The sequence below is a fragment of the Lemur catta genome, chromosome X (genome assembly GCF_020740605.2).
Source record: "Lemur catta isolate mLemCat1 chromosome X, mLemCat1.pri, whole genome shotgun sequence".
NCBI lineage: Eukaryota > Metazoa > Chordata > Mammalia > Primates > Lemuridae > Lemur > Lemur catta.
This window is the reverse complement of record NC_059155.1, coordinates 23,938,437-23,964,462: the sequence shown is the minus strand read 5'-3', so window position 1 is coordinate 23,964,462 and position 26,026 is coordinate 23,938,437. Positions and strand designations below refer to the sequence as shown.

General features: G+C 35.8%; 1 protein-coding gene and 1 pseudogene across 8 annotated transcripts in view; one reads left to right on the top strand and one right to left on the bottom strand.

Moving 5' to 3' along the window:
• THOC2 (THO complex 2) overlaps window positions 1-7,247 on the top strand; it is a 112,803-nt gene extending 105,556 nt beyond the window's left edge. For 4 of the 8 annotated variants that reach the window (XM_045538825.1, XM_045538824.1, XM_045538823.1 and 1 more), the window contains 2 exons: window positions 173-218; window positions 5,699-5,781. In XM_045538825.1, the coding sequence (XP_045394781.1) occupies window positions 173-200 (28 nt within the window). In that variant the 3' untranslated portion in view covers window positions 201-218; window positions 5,699-5,781. Of the gene's footprint in view, window positions 1-172; window positions 219-5,151 lie in introns of all 8 variants that reach the window. The other 4 variants (XR_006731785.1, XM_045538821.1, XM_045538827.1 and 1 more) reach the window with 4 other exon arrangements.
• Window positions 5,514-12,527, bottom strand: LOC123628173 (annotated as a pseudogene).
• Window positions 12,528-26,026: the final 13,499 nt, after the last annotated feature.

Genomic DNA, 26,026 nt, shown 5'->3' with positions numbered 1-26,026 from the left:
TGGGGCATGGGGACTAGAAGGGCAAAATGATGTGACAGAGGAGCAGAGCTGGTAGAGTTTGGGGCTACCAGGCTGGTCAGAGCCAATGAGGCCTTGCAAGCTAAGGGATTGTACTAAAAGGTGAGACACTATCCCCCCCCCAAAAGTTGTTTTCCCTTAATTTGTCATCTACTCATAAGTCCTCGGACAAGCACAGATAATGAAGACTTTCAATCAAGGTGCGTGTTCTCTCACCTCCTTTTCATTTAAAGATAGAAACATAAAACGAGGTCTGATGATGTTGAAGAAGCTAAGTTCATTTTGCAAGATACAACTACTTGAATTTTTCACCTAAATATTATGACCAAGCCTTTGGGCATAGATGCAAAACAAGAGTCACAGTCATTTTGCAGCTGTTTTCATTTTAAGCTTGCTGATTAGCCACACTTTTTTTTAAAGCACCAATATGTATTTAAGAACATCTGGCTTTCTCTTCACTCATTCCCATCTTCTTTGGATAATTACCCTTTTAAAGTACTATAGCCCTGTAAATAGTGGTGGTATCTGCATTTTATAGGTGAAGAAACTAAGACTCTGAGAGGTTAAGTTGAAGAAGATCACAGAGATATTAGTCAGCAGAGTCAATACTCAAACTAGGTCTTCTTATCCTTTAGTGTTCTCTGTTCTTTTTGCCTTCTGATGCAGGCATGTTATCCAAAGATTTTTGTTTAAGTTTTTGTGCCTCATTTTCTACCATTGCCCATGTTTTGCAAAGCCAGAAAATATTGTCTGCACTTTTAGTTCTGGAATTTAAAGTGTGCATCTTTGTTTTCAAGGTCATGCACTTATCTTTTATGTGATATTAAAAAGTATTTTAACCATCTTAAATAAATTGTATGTCCATTGTAGTGGACAGAGTATTTAGACCCTAATATAGCCTTTTTTGAGCACTTGTAGATTATCTGAATAGTTCATTGTTTGGTGATGCCTGAGGATTATTGAAGTAAGTGGGATGATTTGCCCCTTACATTTAATAGTTCCAGATAGCTGTATTTGAAGTTGTTGACTTTGCTTTTTTATAGTCCATTTTCTTCCATATTAGCTATCACTTCTTAATATATTAAGTGTACTTGCTGTCTATCTTTCCCCCCTAATATTATTGGCTGCATCTAATTTTTTATGAAACCGGAGAGATAACCAAGGCTATTTACTGGTGTTTAGATTAAGAGTGAGAAATGTTGAGAGTCAGTTCTGTATAAGGGTATGGGTGTTAGGGTATGGATTTTGTTATATTTATTTTGGCTACAAAGCAGGGATTTGAGGTTGCCAGATAGGCAACACCTGATGAGTGCTGTGCTTTTTCTGCTTTGTTATTCTGTGCTTATTATCTAAGTAGTAGAGTAGGGTAAACAAGAGTTAAGAAAGAGCATTTAGAATTTAATGATTTTAAAAAATTAGATTGTAAAAGAAATGTTACTGCTTATTCTTCAATTCTTGCTGCCCCATCCCACCCAGACAAGTAACTGTCTTCCTTGGTGAGGTATAAACTCTTAATTTTTCTTTGTTTTTTTATTTTTCATCTTAACCTTTCTTTTGGCATTTTGCTTTCACATATGGTTTCCCTGTTAAAAAAAGGAAAAGCCTCCATCTCGTATCTTCATTAGGAATGGGTCAACCATTGTTACTGACAGCTTTCACTGTGATTTTATACATCTTTTACTCAGTACCTAAATATTATTCTTTTGTATGTAAAGGTTGTGCTACAGATTTGAGTCATTCTTACCCTGGCCGTGAGTTTGTACCCAGGAACAAAGGCATGAAAAGACTGGCCAAGGTTAGTTGTTTGGCTGGTGGTCTTGTAGCAAAGCTTCTAGGCTGAGATATCTTTTTAAAGATACATTTAGCTTGATGTTCATCCTGTTCAATTTCTGGTTGACAAATTTGTACTATCTTCTTGGGTAGGACTCTTAATTTTGTGAGGTTCTGGTTGATTTTTTTTCCTCTTGCTGGCTGTTTTTTGGCTGCCTCTATTTGTATACATTGTAGGTTTGGTCAAGTCTTTCTCTGTTTTTCTTCCTTTATCAGTCTCATCATTTCTGATTGGCACCATCTACCTATAGGCTACTTCTAAATCTGTCCCCCATTCCCTTTTTAATTTATTTTCTATTCTATAGAAAGGAGAGCTCTACACGTCACATTTCCATGATTAAAAGATGTCATTAAATGGAAGATTTCATTGTTGGTTTTTAGAACAATTTTTTTGAGGGAGGTGGGTAGAAAAATGACATTGATTTTATAAGTATTCTGATTTCAAACACATGAAAATGATCACATTAGAATTTAAAAATATAGTATATAAATGTGACCCAGATTAAATTTCTTCCAGTCTTCTTTTTGTCTCCTATTTTTAGTTGCAAAACTTTCTGCCTCTTCTCTGCATCTTCTGTTACCTATAAAGTCTTTGTTCAAATTCGTCTTACCTCTCCTTGATTTAGTCTCTTGAATATTATTAGCTGCTTTGCCATTAGCATTTTCTTCTACTTTAATCTTCTTTAAAAATTCCTGCCTATTAAAATTGTCCTCTAAGAACCATCGTTTGGCTTCTCAATTTTACTTTGGTATGTGTGGTCCTCAGCTCATGGATGTTGACTTTAGCAGACTTTGGAGAATCCTTTTGTGAACCAGATGCTTTGATAAGTTGACACTTGCTCCCAGACTTTGAGAAGCATGATCCTGCTTTTTGTTATCTTGGACTTATGACTTTTATTTCCAAGAACATTAGCAGTTAGTTTAGCTCTATCCTATCCATAATCTGTATTTTTTTCATCTACAATATTCCTGTTCTAACCCTCTGTTCCAAAAAGGCCAAATATACTTTACAAGTCCATTTCTCACCTCCAGTCTCATATGTGTAACCTAATTTATCCACTAAACCCAAGGTTGTAAATTGTCAGCCCTTTGGCAGAATATGGCTTGTTAAGATGTACCATCTTGGCCTTACACAATTTAAAAATTTTTTTTTAATCGGTTGCTTTTAAAAATCAAAAGAATTAACAAAATCCAAATTTCAGATTCTTTTGAAGAATTGGAGTATGTAGTAACATTGTGCCCTGATTTCTGTGTGGCAACAATCAGCTAGGCCTGCCTAGGTCCTGCCTCCCTTTGGATTGAGCAAGGGCCTTCTTTTTTTCTTTTCTTTTCTTTTCTTTTTTTTTTTTTTTGTTGTTGTTGTTGTTGTTGTCTTTTTTTTTTTTTTTTTTTTTTTTACAGTTCACTTCAGTTAGTCCCTACTCAGCTCGCTTGATTTGTTTCTGTTACATTCCTGGCCCCTGGAGACAATTGATTTTTGTAATTCCTGCTCTAAGACTTTTTTCTTTTTTCCTTCTTCAGTTCATACTTGGAAACTAACTTCCTAAACTCTCAAAGATTGCTTATTTTAGAAATGTATTGCCATTTTAAGGCATATTCCTAGATGCTGATAATAAATGTTGGGATAGGGAGTATTTGATTAAGTTTCTTCCTTAGTAGCTTCTCATTCCTTACATTTGTGCATGTGGGCTTGCCTGTAGAGTCCTAGTCACTGGTTCCTATATATATATATGTGTGTGTGTATATATATATATATATGAGTATGTTACATATGTCCATCCCTAGATTGTGATTTTGTTGAAGGCAGTAACTACATGCCTGCCTTCTAATCAAACAACCAAGCATTTTTCTTTATTATCTGCTATGTTTTAGATACTCTTAACTTTACATGGAGAGTTATGTACAGAGATATTATGTGTGTCTCTTTGGGATCAGTGTGCACATTGATGAGGAGCAACACTGACTTTTTTGCCATCAAAAGAAGATTCAGTTTATTTACACCATTTGATAGAAAGGAAAACCATACTGATTAAAAAGAGGTTGCTTTGTATGCTGCAACATATTTTTTGAGGGCAGATTTAATATTGTTTTATTTTGATCCATATGTAGTAACCATCAACTGTGTATGAAACTCTTGTTAGGAGATTGAAATAATAGACACAAATTATTTTTTCTTTTCATTATCATCTTTTATACTTTTTAAAAGTACTGGCTGTAGGTTCTGTGCAGTATTATTCACAGACACCAAACAGTTGAAAAGGGCACAAGGAATTTTCTATTTCCTTGCTCTTCTGCTTAAGGTAGACCAAATAGTCATTAAGGTGCTGTTTTTTTTTTTTAATCTGGACATAGACATGAACACTTATAAAAGGCTCCCATGCCACATTTTCCCCTGAGTGTGTCTATCTCCTACACACACATTTATCCTGAGAGGCATCCCTGAGTGCAGTTAAGATTTAGCTCAATAGAATCCCAGATTTAACTCTCTGTTACATTTTATGCACATGAAACATCTCAGGGACTATTTGCTGTAAGAATTACTATGTTCCAGTGTAAGGGTAAATGAAGGAGTAAAGTGGAATTAGGATGGCTGTCCCTATGTCTTTCTCGTCATAACTTCTTTCTTCCTCGTAAATATATGTTTCACTTTTAAAACGCCAACTTTATATGTCTTTCTACTTGGGGTGTATGTGAGTAAGAGAGAGAAAGTGAGATCATGAAATCCTGACAGCTTCAGACACTAGTAAAAATGCAGGGAATGCAATTCTGGGATGCCGCCTCTGAGGGAAAGACACTTGACTAAAAGTAAGCTGTTATTTTGGTGGGCTGGTATTTTATAGTTGCTCTTAAAAATTTCTTTTTTTGCCATCAAGAGGGCTCTTTTATGACAAATCTCTGAACCACTGAAACATTTCTTAGGACTTTTTGATGAATTTGATCATAAAATTAAAAAGTGTGTGTATTTATAAAGGCATACCTCTGATAAGAAGGCTGATTTTACATTTGCATTTTCTTCTCTACTTTAATCACCACCCTAGCTGCTCTTTTCTTCAGATCACCCTACTTTTCAAACATGATTCTTGCTGTCATAGCTCTCTATAAGATCATTTAAATTCAACTGCCTCAACTCTTTGAGGATGTTTGAGCACAGGAGGGCATGGTAAAACATAAGGCAATGACAGCCTTACTAATACAGCAGGATCTAATCTGTTTCTGGCTGAAAAGAAAAAGTAGGGGAAAAACTTAGGAGGTCCAGATAATTACCAATATGAAATGATGCTTACAAATATAGTCTTGTCTCAGCAGAGCGGAAGGCCACCTTTTGTTGGAATATATCCTGCAAACGTATTATCAATACAGTTTGTAGCACCAATAGAAGATAGACGTCTGTGATAGAAGACAGCAGACTGAACTGAGCCTGAAGTAGAAAACCTTTGAGAAACAGCAACAGTCCTAGGTGTGAAAAAGATCTGTGTGACCCCTTACATTTAGAACCTGTGTCTTTTTGTTTACAATGGTTAAAGCAGCAGGTATTTTTAAACAATAATTAATAAAAAAATAAGCTTAGGAGAATGTTGTAGGTAACGTGGTATATATATTAATGAGAAGAAAAATATTACTCTGCCAAAGATAGAGTCCCAAAGGCTGAGTTTGGCACTATTTCATCACAATATGGCTTTCTTCTTGATGACAGCTAGCTTTTTCTGAAGTTCACTGAACTTGGGGGTGGTTTCCAAGTTTGTAATCCTAACACTTCAACATTATTTTATACTCTCTGGACTCTGCCAGGAGACTGACATCCAGTATCCTCTTTCCACTTGCTCTTGTGCTTGCTGATTTGTCATTCCAGGATATGGACAGACCCCTAAGCTGAAGGTCTCCCAGAGGAGGATGCCAAAGCTCCATGCGTCGCTCTCAGAACGATATCTCCCATAATTAAGAGCTTCTGGTGCTGTCCATTTCATGGGAATCTGCTTTAAGTCAGAAGATGAATACATAACCACCATCCTCTTGACGAGACATTCCAAAGTCACTGATTTTCAGAACATTATTTTCACCTCCAGGCAGTTTCTTGCAGCAAGGTCCCTGTGTATACAATTTTTACTCGAGATACGCCATCCAGAAGCAGCATCTAATGAAAATTTCACTAACCGAGTAATAGTTCATCCTTCTTTCTCAGAAAGGAGAGGAAATCGCCTCCTGGAACCAGTTCTTTAATGATGTAGATAGGCTGTCTTTGTGTGCGAACTCCTATAAGTTTGACAATATTGGGATGATTATATTGCTTGAGGATTTTGGCTTCTTGTAAAAATTTTAATTTCAGTTCCTGGGAAAGATCTTCTTTATATGTTGTAACAGCAACAGCGATTTTATCCTTTAATGTGCCCTTAAATATATCATCAAAATTTCCCTTGCTCAATAATTCTCCTAATGTGACATCTTCATAATTGAGAACCCATTTCTTATTCTCTTAGTTATGGCCCTACTGTGATACCATGGTGCCCTTAATTGGAACATTGACCTTTTTTTGCGATTTAAAAAATTGAGAGAAAATTCACCATTTGAAAGTGTACAATTAAGTGGTTTTCAGTATGTTTGCTGTGTTGTGCAACCATCACCACTGTCTAATTCCAGAACATTTCTGTCACCCCAAAAAGAAACTCTATGCCTGTGAGCAGTCACTCCCAATTCTCCCCTTCCCTCAAACCCTGGAAACCACTAATGTACTTTCTGTCTCTATAAATTCACCTGTTTTGGACATTACATATAAATGAAATCATGTAATACGTGGCCTTTTATGTCTGGGCTCTTCCTCTTAGCATCATGTTTTCAAGATTCATCATGTTGTAGCATGTATTAGTAGTCCATTCCTTTTTATGGGTAAATGTTATTCCATTGTATGATTATGTACCACATTTTGTTTATTCATGAGTTGATGGACAGAAACAATGATTTAAAGTGTTAAATTATAAGTTCAACATTAGTGTATCTGCAATTTTAATTGATAATGTCAAGATATATACGTGGTGTGAACAGAATGTGTAGAAATGATTTGTAAATTATTTGTCAGCATTTCATGCAAGTGTGATTATTTTCTAAGGCCCCTTCTTACTCTAGTTTTATGAAATATGTGAATGTAGTATTTTCATCAATAAAATTTAATGCATTATGCATTAGTTTAAATTTTGAATGAGAATAATGTTAGGCAGATATGAAATTATTTGCCACATGTTGTAATGATCATGTTTTGAATTTATTTCAATATGCAGTATTTGAAAAATGTCAATACATAAAGGAAAGGAAATGAGTATAATTAAGTCAATATATTTTTAAAGCAATTTTTATAATTTAGCAGACATTGCATCTTAATATAAGTCACTTAAAATTATGTCCTTGTGGAAAAATGTGATGTCATTTTTCTCTTGTTGATCGTGTAAAATAGGTTCTTTTGCTACATGTTCTGTTTACTTTTAATAAGCTATTGCTTGACCTATGAAATGTTTTGCTTATTGCTGTTTCATGCCCCCCAAAATGTTCAATGTCTTTTTTTAAGTCATCATAATGTTTCCATCTCTAATGATTTCTAAGAGTGGACAATAAGAAATATGCAAATATTTCACCCTTTTCTAGGCACTTAATTTAAGCTTTTGTTATTGACTCATTAACCTTTCTTAAGTCTTCCTTCCTCCGTCTCTCCCCTTCTCTCCCTCTCCCCTTTTCCCCCCTCCCTTCTCCCCTCCTTTCCATTCCTCCTCTCTCCCTTCCTCCTTTTTTAATTCCATCTTTCTCTCCTCCTTTCTCCCCTTCCTCCTTTTTTAATTCCATCTTTCTCTCCTCCTCCTTTTCTTCTCTCCTTCCTCCTTTCTTCCTTTCCTCCTTTCCTCCTCCTTCCCTCCCCTCCCTCCCCTCCCTCCCCTCCCTCCCCTCCTTCCTTTCTTGTCTATCAGTATAATCACTTTGTTTCTTTCAGGTGAAATTGGAATGAAATTGTTCAGATGTGACCAGAAATTTATATTCCTGAGTAGATTACTGAGAATTATGAATGAAGAGGGCCCATTTGCATCTCCTTAAATTATTCAGTTATCTGCTTTATTGCTCCATGTGGAAAATAGAAAATTGTTGAGTTTTGCATTACTATATTTTAACTTGTTGCTTAGTTTCTACATGTTTATTTTCAGTACTGGCTGAAAGTGTTAACTGTCTCATATTTTAGCACAATGTGCTGCATACAATTCCCAACAAGCAAATAAGGTTACATGTGTACAGAATTTCACTTTAGGTTAACTAAATATTGCCTGGGTTTAGTTGTGGTTTTTTTCCATTCTGAAATGCTTTCTTTTTATTGTTTGAAACTGAAAATAAACAATTATTGAACCATTTTGAATTTACCTCATTTTAAAACTCAGTTTTAATTTATTATTTGGCCTGTTTTTAATATTAGTCACTACAAAGTGGGAGCATTGTTTTATGCAGTGCTTAGGAATCATTTTATATAGTACATGTACAACATTAAATCCTGTTTAAAAAAGAAAAAGGTACCAGTGCTCACTTGTCCCTTGCCAGTTTTTCTTGTAATTATGTTGGAAAAATCTTGGTAGGGGGAATCAAAAGTTAATTGTGTTTTAATTCTACAGCTACAGGAGCTTTGTATTGCTGAACTTTAGTCTGGAAAAGTTTAACAGTGACATTTTTAAAACAGATTTTTTTATCTACTGAATTCTACCAGTGTAACCTTTTTTCTAAATAAACAATAGTTTTCTCAAATGACTGTATATCATTGTGTATATTGTTATGCATTCAAAATAACTTAGCAAAGATAATAAGGTTCCTAGCCCTTTCTTCTCAATTCTGTCTTACCAATAATATGAAAAAATCCTGTTTGATTACCTTTGTTCCTAGAGTAAACAAACAGTGAACTGCTATCATGCCTAGATTTATCCATTTAGTCTTCAGTTCCTTGGAAATAGTGATACCAATGCAAATTAAAATTTTCAGAGAATTACAGAAAGGATATAATTTTTTAAAGGATTGATAAATGCTCAGTATATTTTAAAATTGGCAAAGGGGTATAAATCCTGATGCCTCTTTTCAGGTAATTGTAATTTGTAAAAATTGGTGAGCCGAATATTTATGAGAGGGTACATCTATTCAGTGACTATTGAGTACCCATAACGTGCCCGGCATAAAAAGAGATACTTTGTTACAGTGGTTTTTTTCTTTGAGAAAGTAACTGTGGTTCATCTTAAAATCATTTGTCTGAAACATACCAGGAAGAGCTTTCCGAGTTGTTATGTCTTATTTATATTTTAAAGATTACATGATTGTGATTTTGAACTACAAAGTTTGCTAATTTGTTAGCATCATTCTCTTCTCTCTGTTCCCCTAAATTGTTGAACATAGGTAATTTTTGGTTGTGGCCTTGCTAGAAATGCATTGATGATGAAAAATACTAACTTTGGGTTTAACTATACAAAAATAATTTATGTTGGAAGTAGGAAATCTATATTTGTATAGTTATTGCTATTTTTGAGCATCTTCTCTGTTCTAGGTATAAAGAAGTATAAGACTCAACTCCTGTTTCAAGGGTGCTTCCAGTCTAGCTTGGGAAATAAGAGCCATATGAGTGCTGTGGGGGCCAGCAAACTTTGTTTGTAAAGGGCCAGATATTAATAGTGAATATTTGAGTCTTTGTGGGCCATGTGGTTCCTGTTGCAACTACTCAGCTCTGCCATTGTAGCATGAAAGCAGTTATAAATAATATGTAAATAAATAAATATGGCTGAGTTCAGTAAAACTTTATTTACAAAAACAGGTGGAAGCCTGGATTTGGCCTGCAGGCTGACAGCTTCTTTAGAGAGTACATGTAGGAGATTAGTTCAAAAAATATTTGAGTGCCTCTTATTCATCAGAGGTACAGCTATGAGCACAACAATTTCCTGCCTTGATGGAGCTTCCATTCTAGTCAGTAGAGACAGACAATAAATACATAAGTGGAGGGAGGTGCTCTGAGAAAAAATAAACATGGGTAAGGAGGCAGGGCTTACTACCTTACATATATGGTGATTATGGAGTAAAGATGAGAGAGGCAGGACTTTTTGAGGCAGTTTTCACAGTATGAATATTTTATTAACAAGTAATGTGAACAGAAGATAGCCCTGATCCCCGACCCATCTTTGAACCTTTTACGTGACAATAATGTAATATGAGTTCTAGTGGGTGACATCAAGGCTTGCCATTTTTCAGAAAGGAGTTCTTGACTTTAGGCTCACCAATGGGCTTAGGAGTATTTATAAGCCTCCCAGAAATTGAATACAAATTTGGGATACATGCACTTTTCTAGGTCTATAGCTTTCATCTGATTCTCAAAAAGATAGACCTAAGGTGGCAAGTTTGTTTTTCTGGGTCTTGTTCCAAGGAGGTCTAAAACCTTTATAACTAACCCTGAATTTATCTGGAGCTGGTGAGAAGTTGAAAGATAGTTGTTCATCGGTCTACCTTGGATTAAATGGTAGGGGTAAAAGAGAAGCTTTCCTTACCTTGGCAAATTATCTACAAGTGATTTGCAATGTATTGTTGGAAAGTAACTGGTCCACGGTATTAGGGGTATTTTCTATTTCAAGGAAGCACTTTACTCACATATAGGTGGAAATGGTAGCTTTATTTTTTCACCAATTATGTAATTGTTTCTACCCCACCATGTTCCAAAAAGGCTTTATAAAAAAAACTTATAGTACACTATTTTAAAATTAAATGACAAAATTTCGTTTCTGGGTGAAATTAATATCCTGAATGAAATTAATACCCCCAAATGTTATGTACAATTGGGCCATGAATTAATTAGCTTTGAAAAACTGTCAGGCCACAAAGAGAAGGTAATGTCAGTTACAGGAATTACGGCGTCCATCAAATAAAAAGCTAGTTGCAGTGGAGAATATTTCCTGACACTGAGACCTGAAAGAAACTTCTCCTTTGCATTTTCAAAGAAACCATGTCTTTTTCAGTGAATAAAACAAAAACATATATCTTGAAATGGCCCTTAAGTGTTAGCTGATGGCGAGCACTTCAGTTCATTCTAGTAAGGATATTTCTACAATGACACCAAAACATGTGGTCCAGACAGGCAGGTCTTTGATGATTTGGTTCAGTTCAGGAAAACATTTTTGAATATTGGGACAGGGTTTGTAAACTGGGATTTATGATAGCCTTACTTTTTATAAGCATGTTTGTAAATATCAGAAAACTCTCGTGACCATTGTTTGGTTCCCATGATACAAGTAATATGAACAAGATCTCATTAGTGTAAAAGCTGCGCCTGGCCTTTATTTCATTTTTATGGATACTGATCTCCAAGACTACCTTGGTTTTAGGTAGAATGAAGCTTATAATATTGTATCTGCTTAATATTTTATCTCATCACTTACCAGAAGCATAGTTTAAATGTTTAAAATTGTAGTAATATTTCTAGATACACTATCCACCAGAGCCAAAGAGATTTTATTGGGTCTAGAGGATAAAATGAGGAGCTGCTTAAAAGATGATAGTTCATGCTAATTGAACACAGATTTTGTTATATTTATAGGCACAAATAGAAATGATAATTAAGAGTAACAAGGGATATTGGAAGTAGTGACTAAAGGATGTATGGCAACCTGAGAAGATAATGTAAGGGTCATTTCTTTTTGTTCCTGATTCTTAGGAACTCCTTTAAGCTGTAATGACCATTTCTACATGGGTCAGGCTTAAAAAGTTTAATTCCTTTAATGTGTTGCTAAATGGATGCGGTTAATAGAAGAAGGAGAGAGAAGGGAGAAGATTCTGATTGGGCACAGGGCACATAAACTTAAGAAATACGTAATCACAAATCAGAAATAGCTTTCATTTCAGGAAAAGGAGCTAAAAGTGATTTGGTACTTAATCTCTAGCTTAGCCTGACCTCTGGTTTTGGTCACGTGAGAGATAGATGTCCTTGGACTTGAGTATCAGACTTTAGCTCTGATAAAGAGCTACTATTCCCTCTGTCCCCACAAAATTTTCTTGGATTTTAATCAGAATGGTATTGTACTATGTTCAAGGCCTTCATGATCCTAATTTCATGCAGTATGTAACAGTCCTTATCTCCTGTTACATATGACATTATCATCAAAGAACATTAAGAATCATAATTGGATATGGCACTGCTAGTTATTATTATGCAGACAGCGTTTGTGCTTTCCAGGATAATTGATCTAAGATATTGATAATACAGACAAAAATTCATGCCTGGAAGAGATAAGCAGGAAACAAAATGTAAAATGATTAAGGTATTCATACCACATGTATCTGGGAGATGGACCAGGTACATTTTTAAAAGATGCTGAATACTCAGAATTACCTCAGACTAAGTGTGATTTGGGAAGTTTATTTCACAACAGGTTTATCTAGGAAAGCTTTATGAAGGATTTGGGACTTTCAGGAATCCAATCAATTTCTACTTAGACCTAGAGAGTATAGGTCTTTGGGGGTCTGGTTTGACCCTGAGTTGGCACTGGCAGAGAGAGAATGTTGAACTTGGAATTTAAACCCATTCTGGTATTATACAGAACCTTTGAAACCAACCTGTTATACTAGCCCAGCATTAGATCAGATTTGAGAGGCAAATGCTCTCTACCTCTTTGGATACTTTCTTGCTGCATCCGCATTTTCCCCCTTTTTTGTCTTTTTTAAAAACAACTAAGCCTGACTTCAGTCCTTTTATTGCTTTAATCAATGTTAATCACATTTTTCATATCTTTACAAGTAATTGAAAAGTTGTTACCTGTATGTCAAGATGATTTTCCTTGTCCATTTCTATTCCTCTGAGTGGGGATGAACTCTGCTGAAACTACTTCCTCACCTTGCCTTTAAAATGCTCTTCTGCTAATGAATTAAATCTAACATACATGTAAAGCACCTAAAACAGGACCTAGCACATGGCAAATACTCGATAAGTAGTATCAATGGTTGCTATTAGTGGTAATAATTATACCAGTAGTTTCCAAACTGGAAATCATTAGAATTAATTGAGAAACTTTAGGAGGCCCCCACCTCAGATTCTCTTGGGGTGGGGACCTGGAGTATTTTTTTAAAACAGTTTCTCAGGTGATTTTAACATAGGGATGGCATTTGGGCATCACAGAGTTTAACCAGCATGCAGTCCCAGCATCTCTCTTCTTACCTTAATTTGAGACAGAACCCAGTGAGAGGCTTCTTATTTCTGGGTGTCATAAGCATATTATGTCCCAAAGACAACCGATACCTAGAAAGGAACGTTTAAAATCAAGAGCAACAGCCTCTGTTCTGGGATCAGAGTTCATCAACTTGACTAGCCCATGTTGCTCTTGTTCACTGACCCCCTGCCTTTTCCAGCCTACTGTCACTGACCTTCCTGGATGTAACCTCTTGTTAGCCTATGTGTGTATTGTCAGCAAGCCTCTGCTACCAAGATAAGCACTTTGAAGTTCAGAGCTTCTTTTGATACCACTTATACCTTCTCCTATGACTTTTATCTGTAGTGGTTTACTTTTCTATGATTGGAATTGTGTTCAGGACTGGATTTTTTCCTCTATTCCTCGTTTTTCCTTGCAAAATATACCAATGGTAAGTGGGGATTTGTGTAAATGTTTAATAATTTAATGATATGAATTTCCCTCTAACCACCGTTAAATTGCATCCCACAAATTTGATTTCATTTTCATTCAACTCAAAGTATTTTCCAATTTCCCTTTTGATTTTTTTCCTTGACCCATGTATGTTGCATTATTTCCAAATATTTGCAGATTTTCCAGGTATGCTTCTGTTATTGATATCAACTAATAGTTCTGTTGTGGTAAAAGAACATACTTTGAATTATTTAAATCCTCTTGAATTTACTGAGGCTTGTTTTATGGCTCAGTAGCTGGTCTACCATGGTGTATATTCCACGTGCACTTGAAAAGAATGTGTATTCTGTTCTTGTTGAGTGTAGTGTTCTTTAAATACTAATTAGGTCAAGTTGATGGTGTTCCAAGTCTTCTGTATCTTTGCTGATTTACTGTCTGTTGGGTCTGTCAATTACTGAGAAAAGCATTGAGAGCTACTCAAAAGATTGAAAGCTACAAGTATAATTTTGGATTTGTCTTATTCTTTTACTTACATTATTTTTTGCTTCAAGTATTTTGAAACTGTTATTAGGTACATACACTTAAGATTATGTACTCTTGGTGAATCGACTCCTTTATCAAAATGAATTGTTCCTCTTTATGTCCTGGTAATATTCCTTATTCTAAAATCTACTTTGATATTAACATAGCCTCTCCAACTTTCTTTATATTGTATTTGGGTGGTATATTTTTTCCATCCTTTATATTGACAATGGATTTCTTTTTAATGATTGTCAATGGATTGACAATCTCTGCCTTTTAGTTGGGGTATTGACATTAAAATACATTTAATGTCATTATTGACATGGTTGGGGTTAAATGTGACATATTGCTATTTTTTTTTCTATTTGTCCCATCTTCTCTTCCTTTTTCCTGTTCCTGCCTTCTTTCTCACTTACACTTACAAAATGAGGCCAATAACAGCCATTCATAAGGTTGCCCTAAGGATTAAATGGGTTGATTTATACAAAGTGCTTATAATGATGCCTGGCACATATTTATATAGAGCTTGATAATTTTTTTTAAGTAGGAGATGGAGAACTCCTTGGGATATAGACTCTTAAAAGGCTTTGGGTTCTAAATCTGGTTATGTACACACACAGGTGATGTAGGTAGTTGTCTATAAGTGTGGTTTGGGTGAACCCTGAAAGGCCTTGGCTTCAAAATATCTACTAGCTAGCTGTGGTATGTGAAATTCTCACAGTTAAGCACTTTACAGGGCCTTCTGGAGATGTGTATATTCATTAAGCTAGGAATGGGAGGGGGCAATCAGTTCTCTCACTAGCACTGAAACAAGAATGATTTCTGATGATACTCTATCATGCTGCTCCTATATTTCCTAGGAAAGCATTGGAAGGGTAAGTACCTAGGCAAAAGTCAGAGAAGGACACAGCTTGACCCTGGGAGGGAGCCACAGTAGGCAGCCCAGATGGCTCCTTGAAGGTGAAAGAAGAGGTGGGAAAGATGCCAAAAAGAACCTAATCCAATTGGTGGTTTTACTGTGGACTGATTTATGAAGTTCACCTTAATAAATCAGTTAAAACAGGTTTTGTATTTGCTTGGTGTCCTCTAGTTTCATTGCAGGAGGAATATGTCACAATTGATATTTAACTGTTTGACTCTTGAATAGTTGACTTGGTCATACTTTATAATTTACTCACCTCTAAAACACAAGGTGGCTGGTTTAGAAGTCTAAGTGGTACTGGGTTTGGAATAGTTGTGCTCTTCCCTCTTTTGCCTCTTCATGGAGGATTTGTTTGGGCCCTCTGAACTCTTCCACACTGATCTAGAATATAAGCTCCATGAGAGCAGGGACTCTATAATACCAGCATCTAACACGGTACATGGCACATTATAGGTATTCAATAAATATTTCTTGAAAGAATGACCAATTTTCATTTCTTCCAATTTAATAAAAATCTTTTTTATCAGATCAACAGATCTTTATTACCTGCTTGACTCCTTGCCCTCATGGTTCTTCAGTTCAGCTCATTTGGGCCATTAACCTCCTCCAAATTGAGCCCCAAACTTAGACTTTGGGCCTAATCTTGTTCCTGGGCTGAAGGAGTATGAAAAGTGCTAGACAAGTATTTCAGCAGCTCAGCATTAGCCTTGCAGCTGGTCCTACTTCAACCTTAGGTGTGGATTTTGGTAATAGGATTTTTCTCTTTCTTCTTGTGGCTAACCCCACCTGTACACCCAAGTTCCATAAATGAAGTCCTTGTTTTATATCTCCATTTGTCTAGAGTTGCTGTCCATGTCTTAAACGGAAGACATCACAGGGTCTCTAGTACCTGCTGCTCAGCCTACTGTCCTCTCTCCTAACACATCCCAAACTAGGGGTTATGGTAGCCTTGAGGGGTTTGGGAGAGGTTAAAGACATTGGGAGAGCAATATTAGGAAGACAGAAGGGCCATACCTGAGCTTGGCATTTTGAGAAAATTTTTTCTGAATGCTCTGCAACAGGAAGGAAAAGGAGACCCTTTTCCTCTTATCTCCAGTACTGCAGCCTATTATAGCTCTCAGGACCTACAGTACACACTAGTACCGGTGGTCCCCTGGCTGTAGATTCGCGGTTCATAGGCTTTTGGGAGCTGATCTGAGATCCTAACCACTCTTTGTTCTTATGGGAAAATATGTTCTGAGTTTCAAACAGTTGACTTACAAATAAATTTGGAACACAGCTCATTGATAAATTGGAGATGGCTATTAAGCTAGTCAGCCATGCTTTCTCCACCAGGGAGCCTGAGAAAATGGATTTCCAGGTTGGTCTCTGTATCATAATGTATGCTATTCCTTTTCTATAACTCTGGACAAATAACAGAGATTTTTTCTTTTCCTTTTCAAGATTGGTATAATTATTTTTGACAGAGGATGAATTGGCTAAAGCAAATTCTCATTACTTTTATTTTGGTGGTAGTGGTCATTGTTTTGGGAGGGATGTTAGCTTAGAGCAACTTTTATTTTATTTTATTTTATTTTATTTTATTTTATTTTATTTTATTTTATTTTATTTTATTTGAGACAGAGTCTTGCTCTGTTGCCCAGGCTAGAGTGCTGTGGTGTCAGCCTAGCTCACAGCAACCTCAAACTCCTGGGCTCAAGCAATCCTCCTGCCTCAGCCTCCTGAGTAGCTGGGACTACAGGCATGCGCCATCATGCCCGGCTAATTTTTTCTATATATTTTTAGTTGTCCAGCAAATTTCTTTCTATTTTTAGCAGAGACGGGGGTCTCGCTCTCACTCAGGCTGATCTCGAACTCTTGACCTTGAGCGATCCTCCCGCCTCGGCCTCCCACAGTGCTAGGATTACAGGCGTGAGCCACCGGGCCCGGCCTACATTTTCTCAAATACTAAAATAGCACTCATTGAGACAATTTACATGACAAATTCTCTCAGGGTCTCTTTAGTTCTTCAATTCTGTTGGCAGACTTAAAATATAGGTGTCTAATGTCCTAGGAACAGGTATATGCTAACCTTTGAAGAAAGAACATTTTGGGTAATAGAAAACTAGAGGGACCTTTCATGCAGTCCTTCTCTGGATCATTTTAGAGCCAGTATGTTGAAAGATGAAGTCATTAGGAATATTTCAAGGACCACATCCCACTGCTCCCCGCAGGATATGTCCAGGGAAATTCTGACTCTGCCTACTAGCCCAAATAAAAATTCTTTCTCAAAGTAACAAATAGATGTCCGACATGCACTCTCTGCCTTGGTGGGGCATTAAAGTCACTGAGGTATCAAATAAGTCATTTGCTTTTATATTTAGTCAGAAAGCTTCCTTAAGACATTTTTAAACCATAGTTAACAACATCATTTATCCACCATATTTGGAAAACATACTTGATGGCTTAAGTGAGACACATGCTAAAATTAAACTGGCAAAGATGTTCCATTAAGATTCTGATTCATGTAGCTTAGTTAAATGTTAACATTATTAAAAATATGTCCTTTTGAGAAAGGCTGGGATGAGGAGTTTTAGAGGGGGAAGGTGGGCCTGGACAAGATGAAAGTGAAGTAAGATGGCAAGCATTCTATTCTTCTAGGTGCTAAAATGAAGCATAGAAACAGCATTTATTCTCCCCTCCTCTTTTTATCCAAGGCATTTAGAGGTCAGAGAGCTATTACTCTGTAAGCAAAACTTCTTCGTTACCCTGGGCACTCCTGGTTCACTTTACATAATAAACATGTTCCTGGGAAACTCTCTCAGGCGCACATGCACAAATCAAATAGTTTTCTCATTGACTCACACTTTCATTTATGATCTTTATTTGTCAGCAGATTCTAAACCTAACCCAGTCAGGTAGTTAATAAGCGGTACACAGAAGGGGCTCCTATTCTTTTATATAACTCTAGTGAATGACTCCAGGAATCAAGTTTTAGGAAAGTGAATGTACACTCTTGTATCCTAAATTTGAATTACATATATTGGTTCTCTTGAAAGTAAGGACCAGCTACACTATATTTTTTCGCTTTAATTTCCCCCCTTAACTATTATGTCTAGTGTGATAATTCCTCCTGTATTCTAGATACTAAGTTTTCTTGATTCATTTAATTATTTGTCATCATCTTGTAACAATTACAGAAAAATCATTTATTCTACAAACATTCGTTGATCATGCATGATGTGAAAGAAACTTCACTTGGTCCTGGGGATCTACAATCAGGTAAGGCGAGATCTGTCAAGGTGCTCACAGTCTGGTAAAAGAGGGAGTTAAATTAATAGGCAATTCCTACTCTGTGTGAATGAATAGTGCTTTGACAGGAAAAGTACAGGGTGCTGTGGGAGCACAGAGATTGGGTGGGAGGTTGGAGGGAGAAGGGGGTTCAGGGCATTTTGATGCCGATGAAAGCACAAATCTCAGGCAAAGTCATTTGTTGGCACATGTCAAAGTTTTATTTAACCAATTAATGAAAGAATCAGCAGATACATAAGAATACTGGTTCAAAGAGCATTTGAAAAACTGATTCATGTAGTCAGTTGGGGAAAAAATGCCAAAATAAGATTACTAAGTTACATTCAATTCTGGCTAATGTTTTATTGTGCAATAAACTGAAACTTCTTGGGTTATCTACTGAGTCAAACTCCCCTGCCCACAATTAAATCATATCTTAGTAGTTTTCTGTAAGTTAATCTCTAACTTTATAAGACTAAAATCTTTGGAACCATAATTGTGGATAGTCAAAGTTACAAACTTTGGGAGAGTCACGTGACTGAGAGACTTATTAGAAAATGTACTGCCATGATATTTTTTTTTTTGATACAGAGTCTCACTCTGTCACCCAGGCTAGAGGATACTAGTGTAATCATAGCTCACTGTAACCACCAACTTCTGGGCTCAAGCAGTCCTTCTGCCTCAGCCTTCTGAGTAGCTAAGGCTACAGGTGTGCACCATCATGCCTGGCTAATTTTTTCATTTTTTGTAGAGATGGGGTCTCATTATTTGCCCATTCTGGTCTCAAACTCCTGGCCTCAAGTGATCCTCCCACCTTGGCCTCCCAAAGTGCTGGGATTACAGGTGTGAGCCACCATGGCCAACCATTTTCAAATATTTTTGTAAGTTTTCCTATGTCATCTTCTCTGTGACCTTGGACAGTTTCTAAAAAGTGGTCTTGGTCACAAAAAATAGCTGGTCTCATTGTGTCTTTGTGTTAAGATCATTAATTGAATGTATTGCTTAGTTAATAATTTTCTACAGTTCTTAGGGGCAGTGGAAATTAGACATAGACCTAATAGGGTTGATGATGATAATATTGTTCACAGTTATTCTCGCCTTTCCTGTAAGAGGATTACATATCCCCGTCCACTGCCTAGTGACTTACTGTTTCTCTTGTGAGAAGAGTACAGGTCCATGCTTTACTGATTTTGGGCTCCACTGGCATGCTTTGGCCAATAGAGTGTGAGCAGATATGAGATATGCCACATCCAAGTAGAGATTTAAGGTGATCATATGGTTTGGCTTGGCCTCTTGTTTTTGCTCTCTGCCAAGAGAATAATATAACCCAGGTAAGGCCTTAGGCTTTATCCGAGAATGAGAAGACATCTAGGTCTATGGAGTAAAACTAAGAAGGACTGAGCACATTTGCAACTGACTTGCAGTCAACCTGCAGTTTACATGTAATACAAGCAAACAATAAAGGTCATAAGCCACTGAGATTTCCCCCTAAGGATAGGAACAAGACAAGAATGTTAGACTCACGCCTAGGATCACTTGATATCACAAAAGAGAAAAGTTGAACTTCCCTATGGATATACATGCAAAAATCCTCAACAAAATACTAGCAAACTGAATCCAGCAACATATAAAAAAGTACATGATGACCAAGTTGGATTCATCCAAGAAATGCCACGTTGGTTTAATACAAAATCTCAGAAATGCGAGGTTGGTTTTATATGAAAATCTATGTGATACACCATATTAAGAGAGTGATGGACAAAACCCAAATGATCATCTTATTAGATGCAGAAAAAGCATTTGACAAAATTTCAAAACCTTTAATGATAAAACACCCTACAAACTAGGAATAGAAGAGGGTGTTCTCAATCTGATAAAGGCATCTATGAAAAACCCACAGCTAACATCATACTTAGTTGTGAAAGACTAAAACCTTTCCTCCTAAGATCAGAAACAAAACAAAGATGTTCTTGTTTATCCTTTGTGTTCCACACGTACTGGAGGTTATATCCAGGGCAAATAGGCAAAAAATATAAATAAAGGGCATCTAGATTAAAAGGAAGAAGTAAAGTTATTTCTATTTGCAGATGACATGATCTTGTATATAGAAAATCTTAAAAAAACTATTACAATAAATAAATGCTATAAGATTGAAGGATACAAGACCAATATACCAAAATCAACTGGATGTCTATGCATTGAACAATCTAAAAATGAAATTATGAAAGCAATTTCATTTACAATAGAATAATAAAGTATTCACTAATAAATTTAATAAAAGAAGTACAAGACTTGTAAAATTACAAAACATTGTTGCAAAAAATTTTAATATGGTCCAATTTATCAGTCATTTTTAATGATATATACATTTTGTGTTCTGTTAGCCTTTTGCTCTTGACGCTTTCAGATGTCTGTGTTTGTGTGTGTAGCCAGTCTTCATTGGCCCTGGATTTCAAATAATATACTAGTTACATTAGTACCCTAACTACCACATGAGTCCCAAAGATGGGAAGGAGCCAATCTAAAAGCCTACCTTTTCAGTCTTCATTTTGGTTCAAGGATGATTGATTGACAATGAGACTATTTTCTCCCTTCAGGTGAAACACCAGTCCCAACTCACAGGATGACTTTAGTATACAATGACCCAACATCAGTCCTTTTGGGGTATTGTTATTTTTTTTGGAGTATTGTTATTTTAATCATTGAAATCTAATGGAAGAAAATTTTTAAATGTTGGCAGAATAGTATACACATATCACCTGGCTTCAACAATTATGATCTCATGGCCAATCTTCTTTTATCTTTATTGCACTGCCTCACGCCTGAATTATTTTGAGGCAAATCCTATATATCACATAATTTCAAACATAAACAGTTCAATATTTTTCTCTAAAAGGTAAGGATTCTTCAAAAATTAGGCATATGACCATTGTCAACTAAAATATCAACAATTTCAACAGCTTCATATATCCAATGTTTAAATGTCTAATAGTTTCATAAATGTCATAATTTTTAAACAGCTTTATTGAGATATAATTTACATAACATACAGTTAACCCATTTAAAGTGTGCAATTCAGTGGCTTTTAGCATATTCATAGAATTATGAAATCTTCACCATGGTCAACTTTAGAACATTTTCATCACCCCAAATAGAAACCACTTACTTATTTGCAGTCATCCCCCCAATTCCACCATCCTCCTAGCCCTAGGCGACTATGACTCTACTTTCTGTCTCTATAGATTTGCTTATTCTGAGTGTTTGACGTAAGTGGAGTTATATAGTATGTGATCCTTTGTGACTGACTTCACTCAGCATAATGTTTGCAAGGTTCATTCATGTTGTAGCATGGATCAGTACTGCACTTCATTTCGTTTTATTGCTAAATAATATTCCCCTGTATTGATATGCCACATTTTATCCATTCATCAGCTGATAAACATTTGGATTGTTTCACTCTTTGGGTACTATGAATAATGCTGCTATGACCATTTGTGTATGGGTTTTTGTGTGGACATAAATTTTCATTTCTCTTGGGTACATAATTTTTTTAAGTTGCTTTGAGTTAGCATCTGAATAAGGTCTGCATTATGATTAATTTATATGTGTTTTAGGTCTCTTTTATGGGTTCTCTTTCATTTTTTTCTTGAAATTATTTACTTGTTGTAAAAAACATGCCGTTTGTCCTGAAGAGCTTCCCACAGCTTGTACTTTGCCACTTGTGGTGATATTTAATAGGTTCCTATGTTGTTATTGCTGTCCTTCCTCCTCCTCCCCCACCTCCTTTCTCTCCTCTTCCTTTTACTCCACCACCTTCTTCCTCCTCCCCCCTCCTTTCTTCCATCCTCTTTCCTCTCTTTGTTTAACAAAAATACTTGATTGGATGTGTTTTGTTCTTCCATCCAAATGAACATTATGTCTGGTACTCCCCTTTTTCATATGCGATGTTAGCAGGTGTTGATGATCCATGCATAAATTTTCAATTCATTAGGTGTTGCAAAGTGGATGATATGCAAAATCTATCATTCCATTTTCATTTATAAGCTAGAATACTTCCATAAAGAGTTGAACTTCCCCATATCTATTGTTTGCTTATTGAGTGGTACAGTTTCTATAGGAAAGGTAGGATGAATACTTGATTTTTCCCTCTCTTTACCAGTTTTCAACAATAATGAATGGTTCACTGGTATCCTCCAAAAATGACCAATAAATTATATTTGAGTATCATTATTAACTCATAGACTTAAAACATATTTAATGTTTCAGTGTATTACAGCTATTATTCTTATTGATTCTCAAATTGTTCCATCCCTTTCGGGTTGGCTTTTCTGTCTTTTTGACATGACCCCTTGTAGTTTTTGATGACTTTCTTGTTTTCTGGTGTGGCAAGAGTTTCCAGATTCATTCTACACATTCTCTACCCTATTCCTGGAATCAACCATTTCTCCAAGAAGCCCTGGTTTCTTTTGGTTGTTGATTTTTAAATTTTCAAGTTAGTTCTCAATGTCTAGCAGGCTTTTATATATTATATTTATTTGCTAAAAGTGTACTAGAAGGAATAAAGGTTACAAGTCAAGGTACTTTCCAGTAGGTTCTTAAAATTTCCTTGTACTCAGCACAGGAACAACCTCTGTGACATTTGGGAGGAGAAATATTGAGGTCATAGGTTAATAAACATCCAAAGGCTGACTTATGCATCAAAATGTATCCCTGTCACATTAGTGCTCTTAGTTAGTTTGTATGATGCTATAAGATCTGACTGAGTCTGTTTGCTTGAATGTCGATCATAAATAGAAAAGTGATTTTGATTCTCAAAACTTTGTCTATCGCAAGAAGAACCACAATTGAGCAAGAAAAAAACCTCTCTCTCATTTGGCTGAGAATTGTATATGTCTCTTAGTCATATCTATGGCCATTACTCTAGGCACTATCCCTATGCTAACAACTGCCAGACTTCTAGCTCCCACCCAGGCAGCCTTTTGCCTAACAGACAGGGACCCAATCATGCAGGGCCTTGCAAGCCCTGGTAAGGAGTTTGTATTTTATTCTAAATGCAAAGGATGGGAGGTCTTCAGAGGGTATAAGCAAAGGAGTCATACAACTGGTTTATAGTTTTAAAAAATCACTTTGGCTGCTGTGTGGCCCAGAGGTGAATTTACTGTGAAACAAATGGTCCCCTTCTAAGGGCCTGGGGGAGGACTAGCAATGTGCTCCCATGATCATAGATTTTTGTAATATTTGTAGAAGTAAGTTCTTTTAATTTCAATCAGTTAATACTTCCATCTCTTTCCATTCCACCTTCCCTTCTATCATATTTCCCCTCAAATTGGGTGAGCCTTGCACTGGCTGTGAGAATTTTTAAGATCTGCTTAATGGACAGTTGATGGAGATGCATTGAGTTTGGGTTTAGTGAGATATTGTTTATGAGATTCAAAATCATTTCTGTGTATGGTTAGATTATTCATATAGTAGAAATCTCTTCCAGGAATAGTCCTACTGTCCACTCTGCCCTAAGTGCAGGGTCAAGTTTGTGCTGCAATAACAAATGTACCTGTGGTGTCTGGTACAGACAGCATGTGGTGAAGAAACAAGGTTTGAAATGTACAGAGCCAAAAAAAAAAAAAAAAAGAAACGTACAGAGCTAGAAGCTGGTCTTTGGAAAGTTCTTCCAATTACCAGGCATATAAATTTTATGTGGAGGGTTTGGTTCTTATAAATGTCTAATCAAAACTAAATTCTGGCCTGACAGAAATAAAACCAATAATGCAGCATAACTGATTATAAATGTACCGTGAACATTTTAATTTATTTGATGGAAATCTAATTAAAGAGAATATATCAGAATTCCTGTGTTTGTAAGACCTACACCTGTAGCAATACTATAAGCAATGACTATGTGTACGAACTCTCATGTTTTATGCACCCCAACATATTGGACTGTGTTTTAGTATATATAATTCATATTGTCCAGATGAAGTTTGGCAGTTCTGCTTGGAGCAGTGTGCAAAATTGCCACTAATGCAACAAAATGGCTTGAAGAAACAAATGTTCATCAGTACTTCAATGTATGGAGTATAAGAGTAATTTGATGTTAAATGAATAATTACATAGCTCAATATAATGCAGAATGTGAATTACTCTTGTGAATACATTAATTTCATATTAATTTTGTGTACTTTCATTCAAAAATATTGACTGACCGAAATTTGAACATGACAAGAAGAAAGTATCCTAGTGGAAGCCAATAAATAAATAAATAAAACTGAAAGAAAGAAAACTGGCAGAAGTTTCAACATGTTAAAAACTCTCTTATTGGATCACAGTACAAACTAAATACTCTGATGATAAAAAAATCATGAAATTAAGGTAAAGGACTACTATAGCCAAGAAAATGTAGATAATGGAAATGACAGCAGAAGAAAAGAAAGAAGATTATACGTATCGGACACAGCTCAAGAAGAACTGAAAAAGCAGAGGATGAAGTTAATAATAAAGTAAAACACAATTTGTATGGCCAATAGAGCATATATATCAATGTTAGAATTCATTGACTTCAGTAAGAACTGTGGTCTTTCATTATGGTCTATTATGATGAACAATAATTTCATTCTACATTGCTTAATGAAAGACAGATTTTTCCCCAAGTCATTATCCCAATAGTATTTATAGAGAATCAAACACAATATATAATAGACATTATAAATGGTTAAATTAAGCTGTTATGATATCCTTATTAGTCTATCCTAAGATGAAAGATTATTGTTTTACTTATAAACTCTTTTCCACAAAACAGACTGGATGAATATATTATGTTATGAAGACTCCATGAAGTACCAGAAGGCTACCTTTACTTGGAATACCTGAAAAATCAAACAAAAGTGCACTAAATCAATTTCTTTTTTTTAAGGTGCTCACACTTATTAAAATTGTCCATATTACTCATAGGAACAAGCTTCATAAAATTTACATACTGACTACAATAAAAAGCAGTTCTAATGAAGATTAGCTGTCTTCCTAAATAAAAATTTCTGTGTTTGAGGTATCACTTTAAGACATGGCCATATGGCACAACCCAGGAGTCTATCCTAAAAATCCTGCCCGATATAGCATCGTCTTTGCAAGACTTACTAATAGGCTGAACTATACTAGTCTCTCTAAACAAGGGAGAAATATTTTTATTGTTACAAAAACAAAGGAGGTAGTTACTAGAACCTCTGCATTTCAGAAAACAGTGAAACTGTGTTATAAATATTTTCATTATCATCTTCTTACAGATACCATTCATTTAAGAAGTCCTAGTCAAGACCAATAAAGCAGCTTAATCTCCTGATATTAAAAAAGCCTACCAATTTAAAAACAATAGTAAAGAATTTCACTATCTTTGTACATTACATTTTAGTATATAAAGCTATTAAATTTTTCAGTGTCAAGAGCAAAGCATTACCCCCTACCTAGCTTCACCACTGGAAAGTTGACACCTGATTCAGCAATATTTGTTAACAGCTGTGTACATTCCCTGTGTTTACTGCAGTAATGCCATTTTACTATCAATTTATGAAGTAATAACACTAGCCAAATACACAGAGACAAATGCCAAAAATGATGTGTTTTGTATGTATACATAGCTTGGGGCATGGCTATCAAGTAATAAGACTGATTTACTACTTTATAGTCATAGCACATTAAAAATATATTGCCAGAGGGATAATAGTCCCACATATGAAAAATGTCTATATGGAAAAGGCTGTGATTTATTGCAAAGCAGAATATATAGCAAATTCCAAGGAAGGGCACATAATTTTTAAAAACAAATTTTTAAATGTAATGGCTTAGGCCAAAGTCTCAG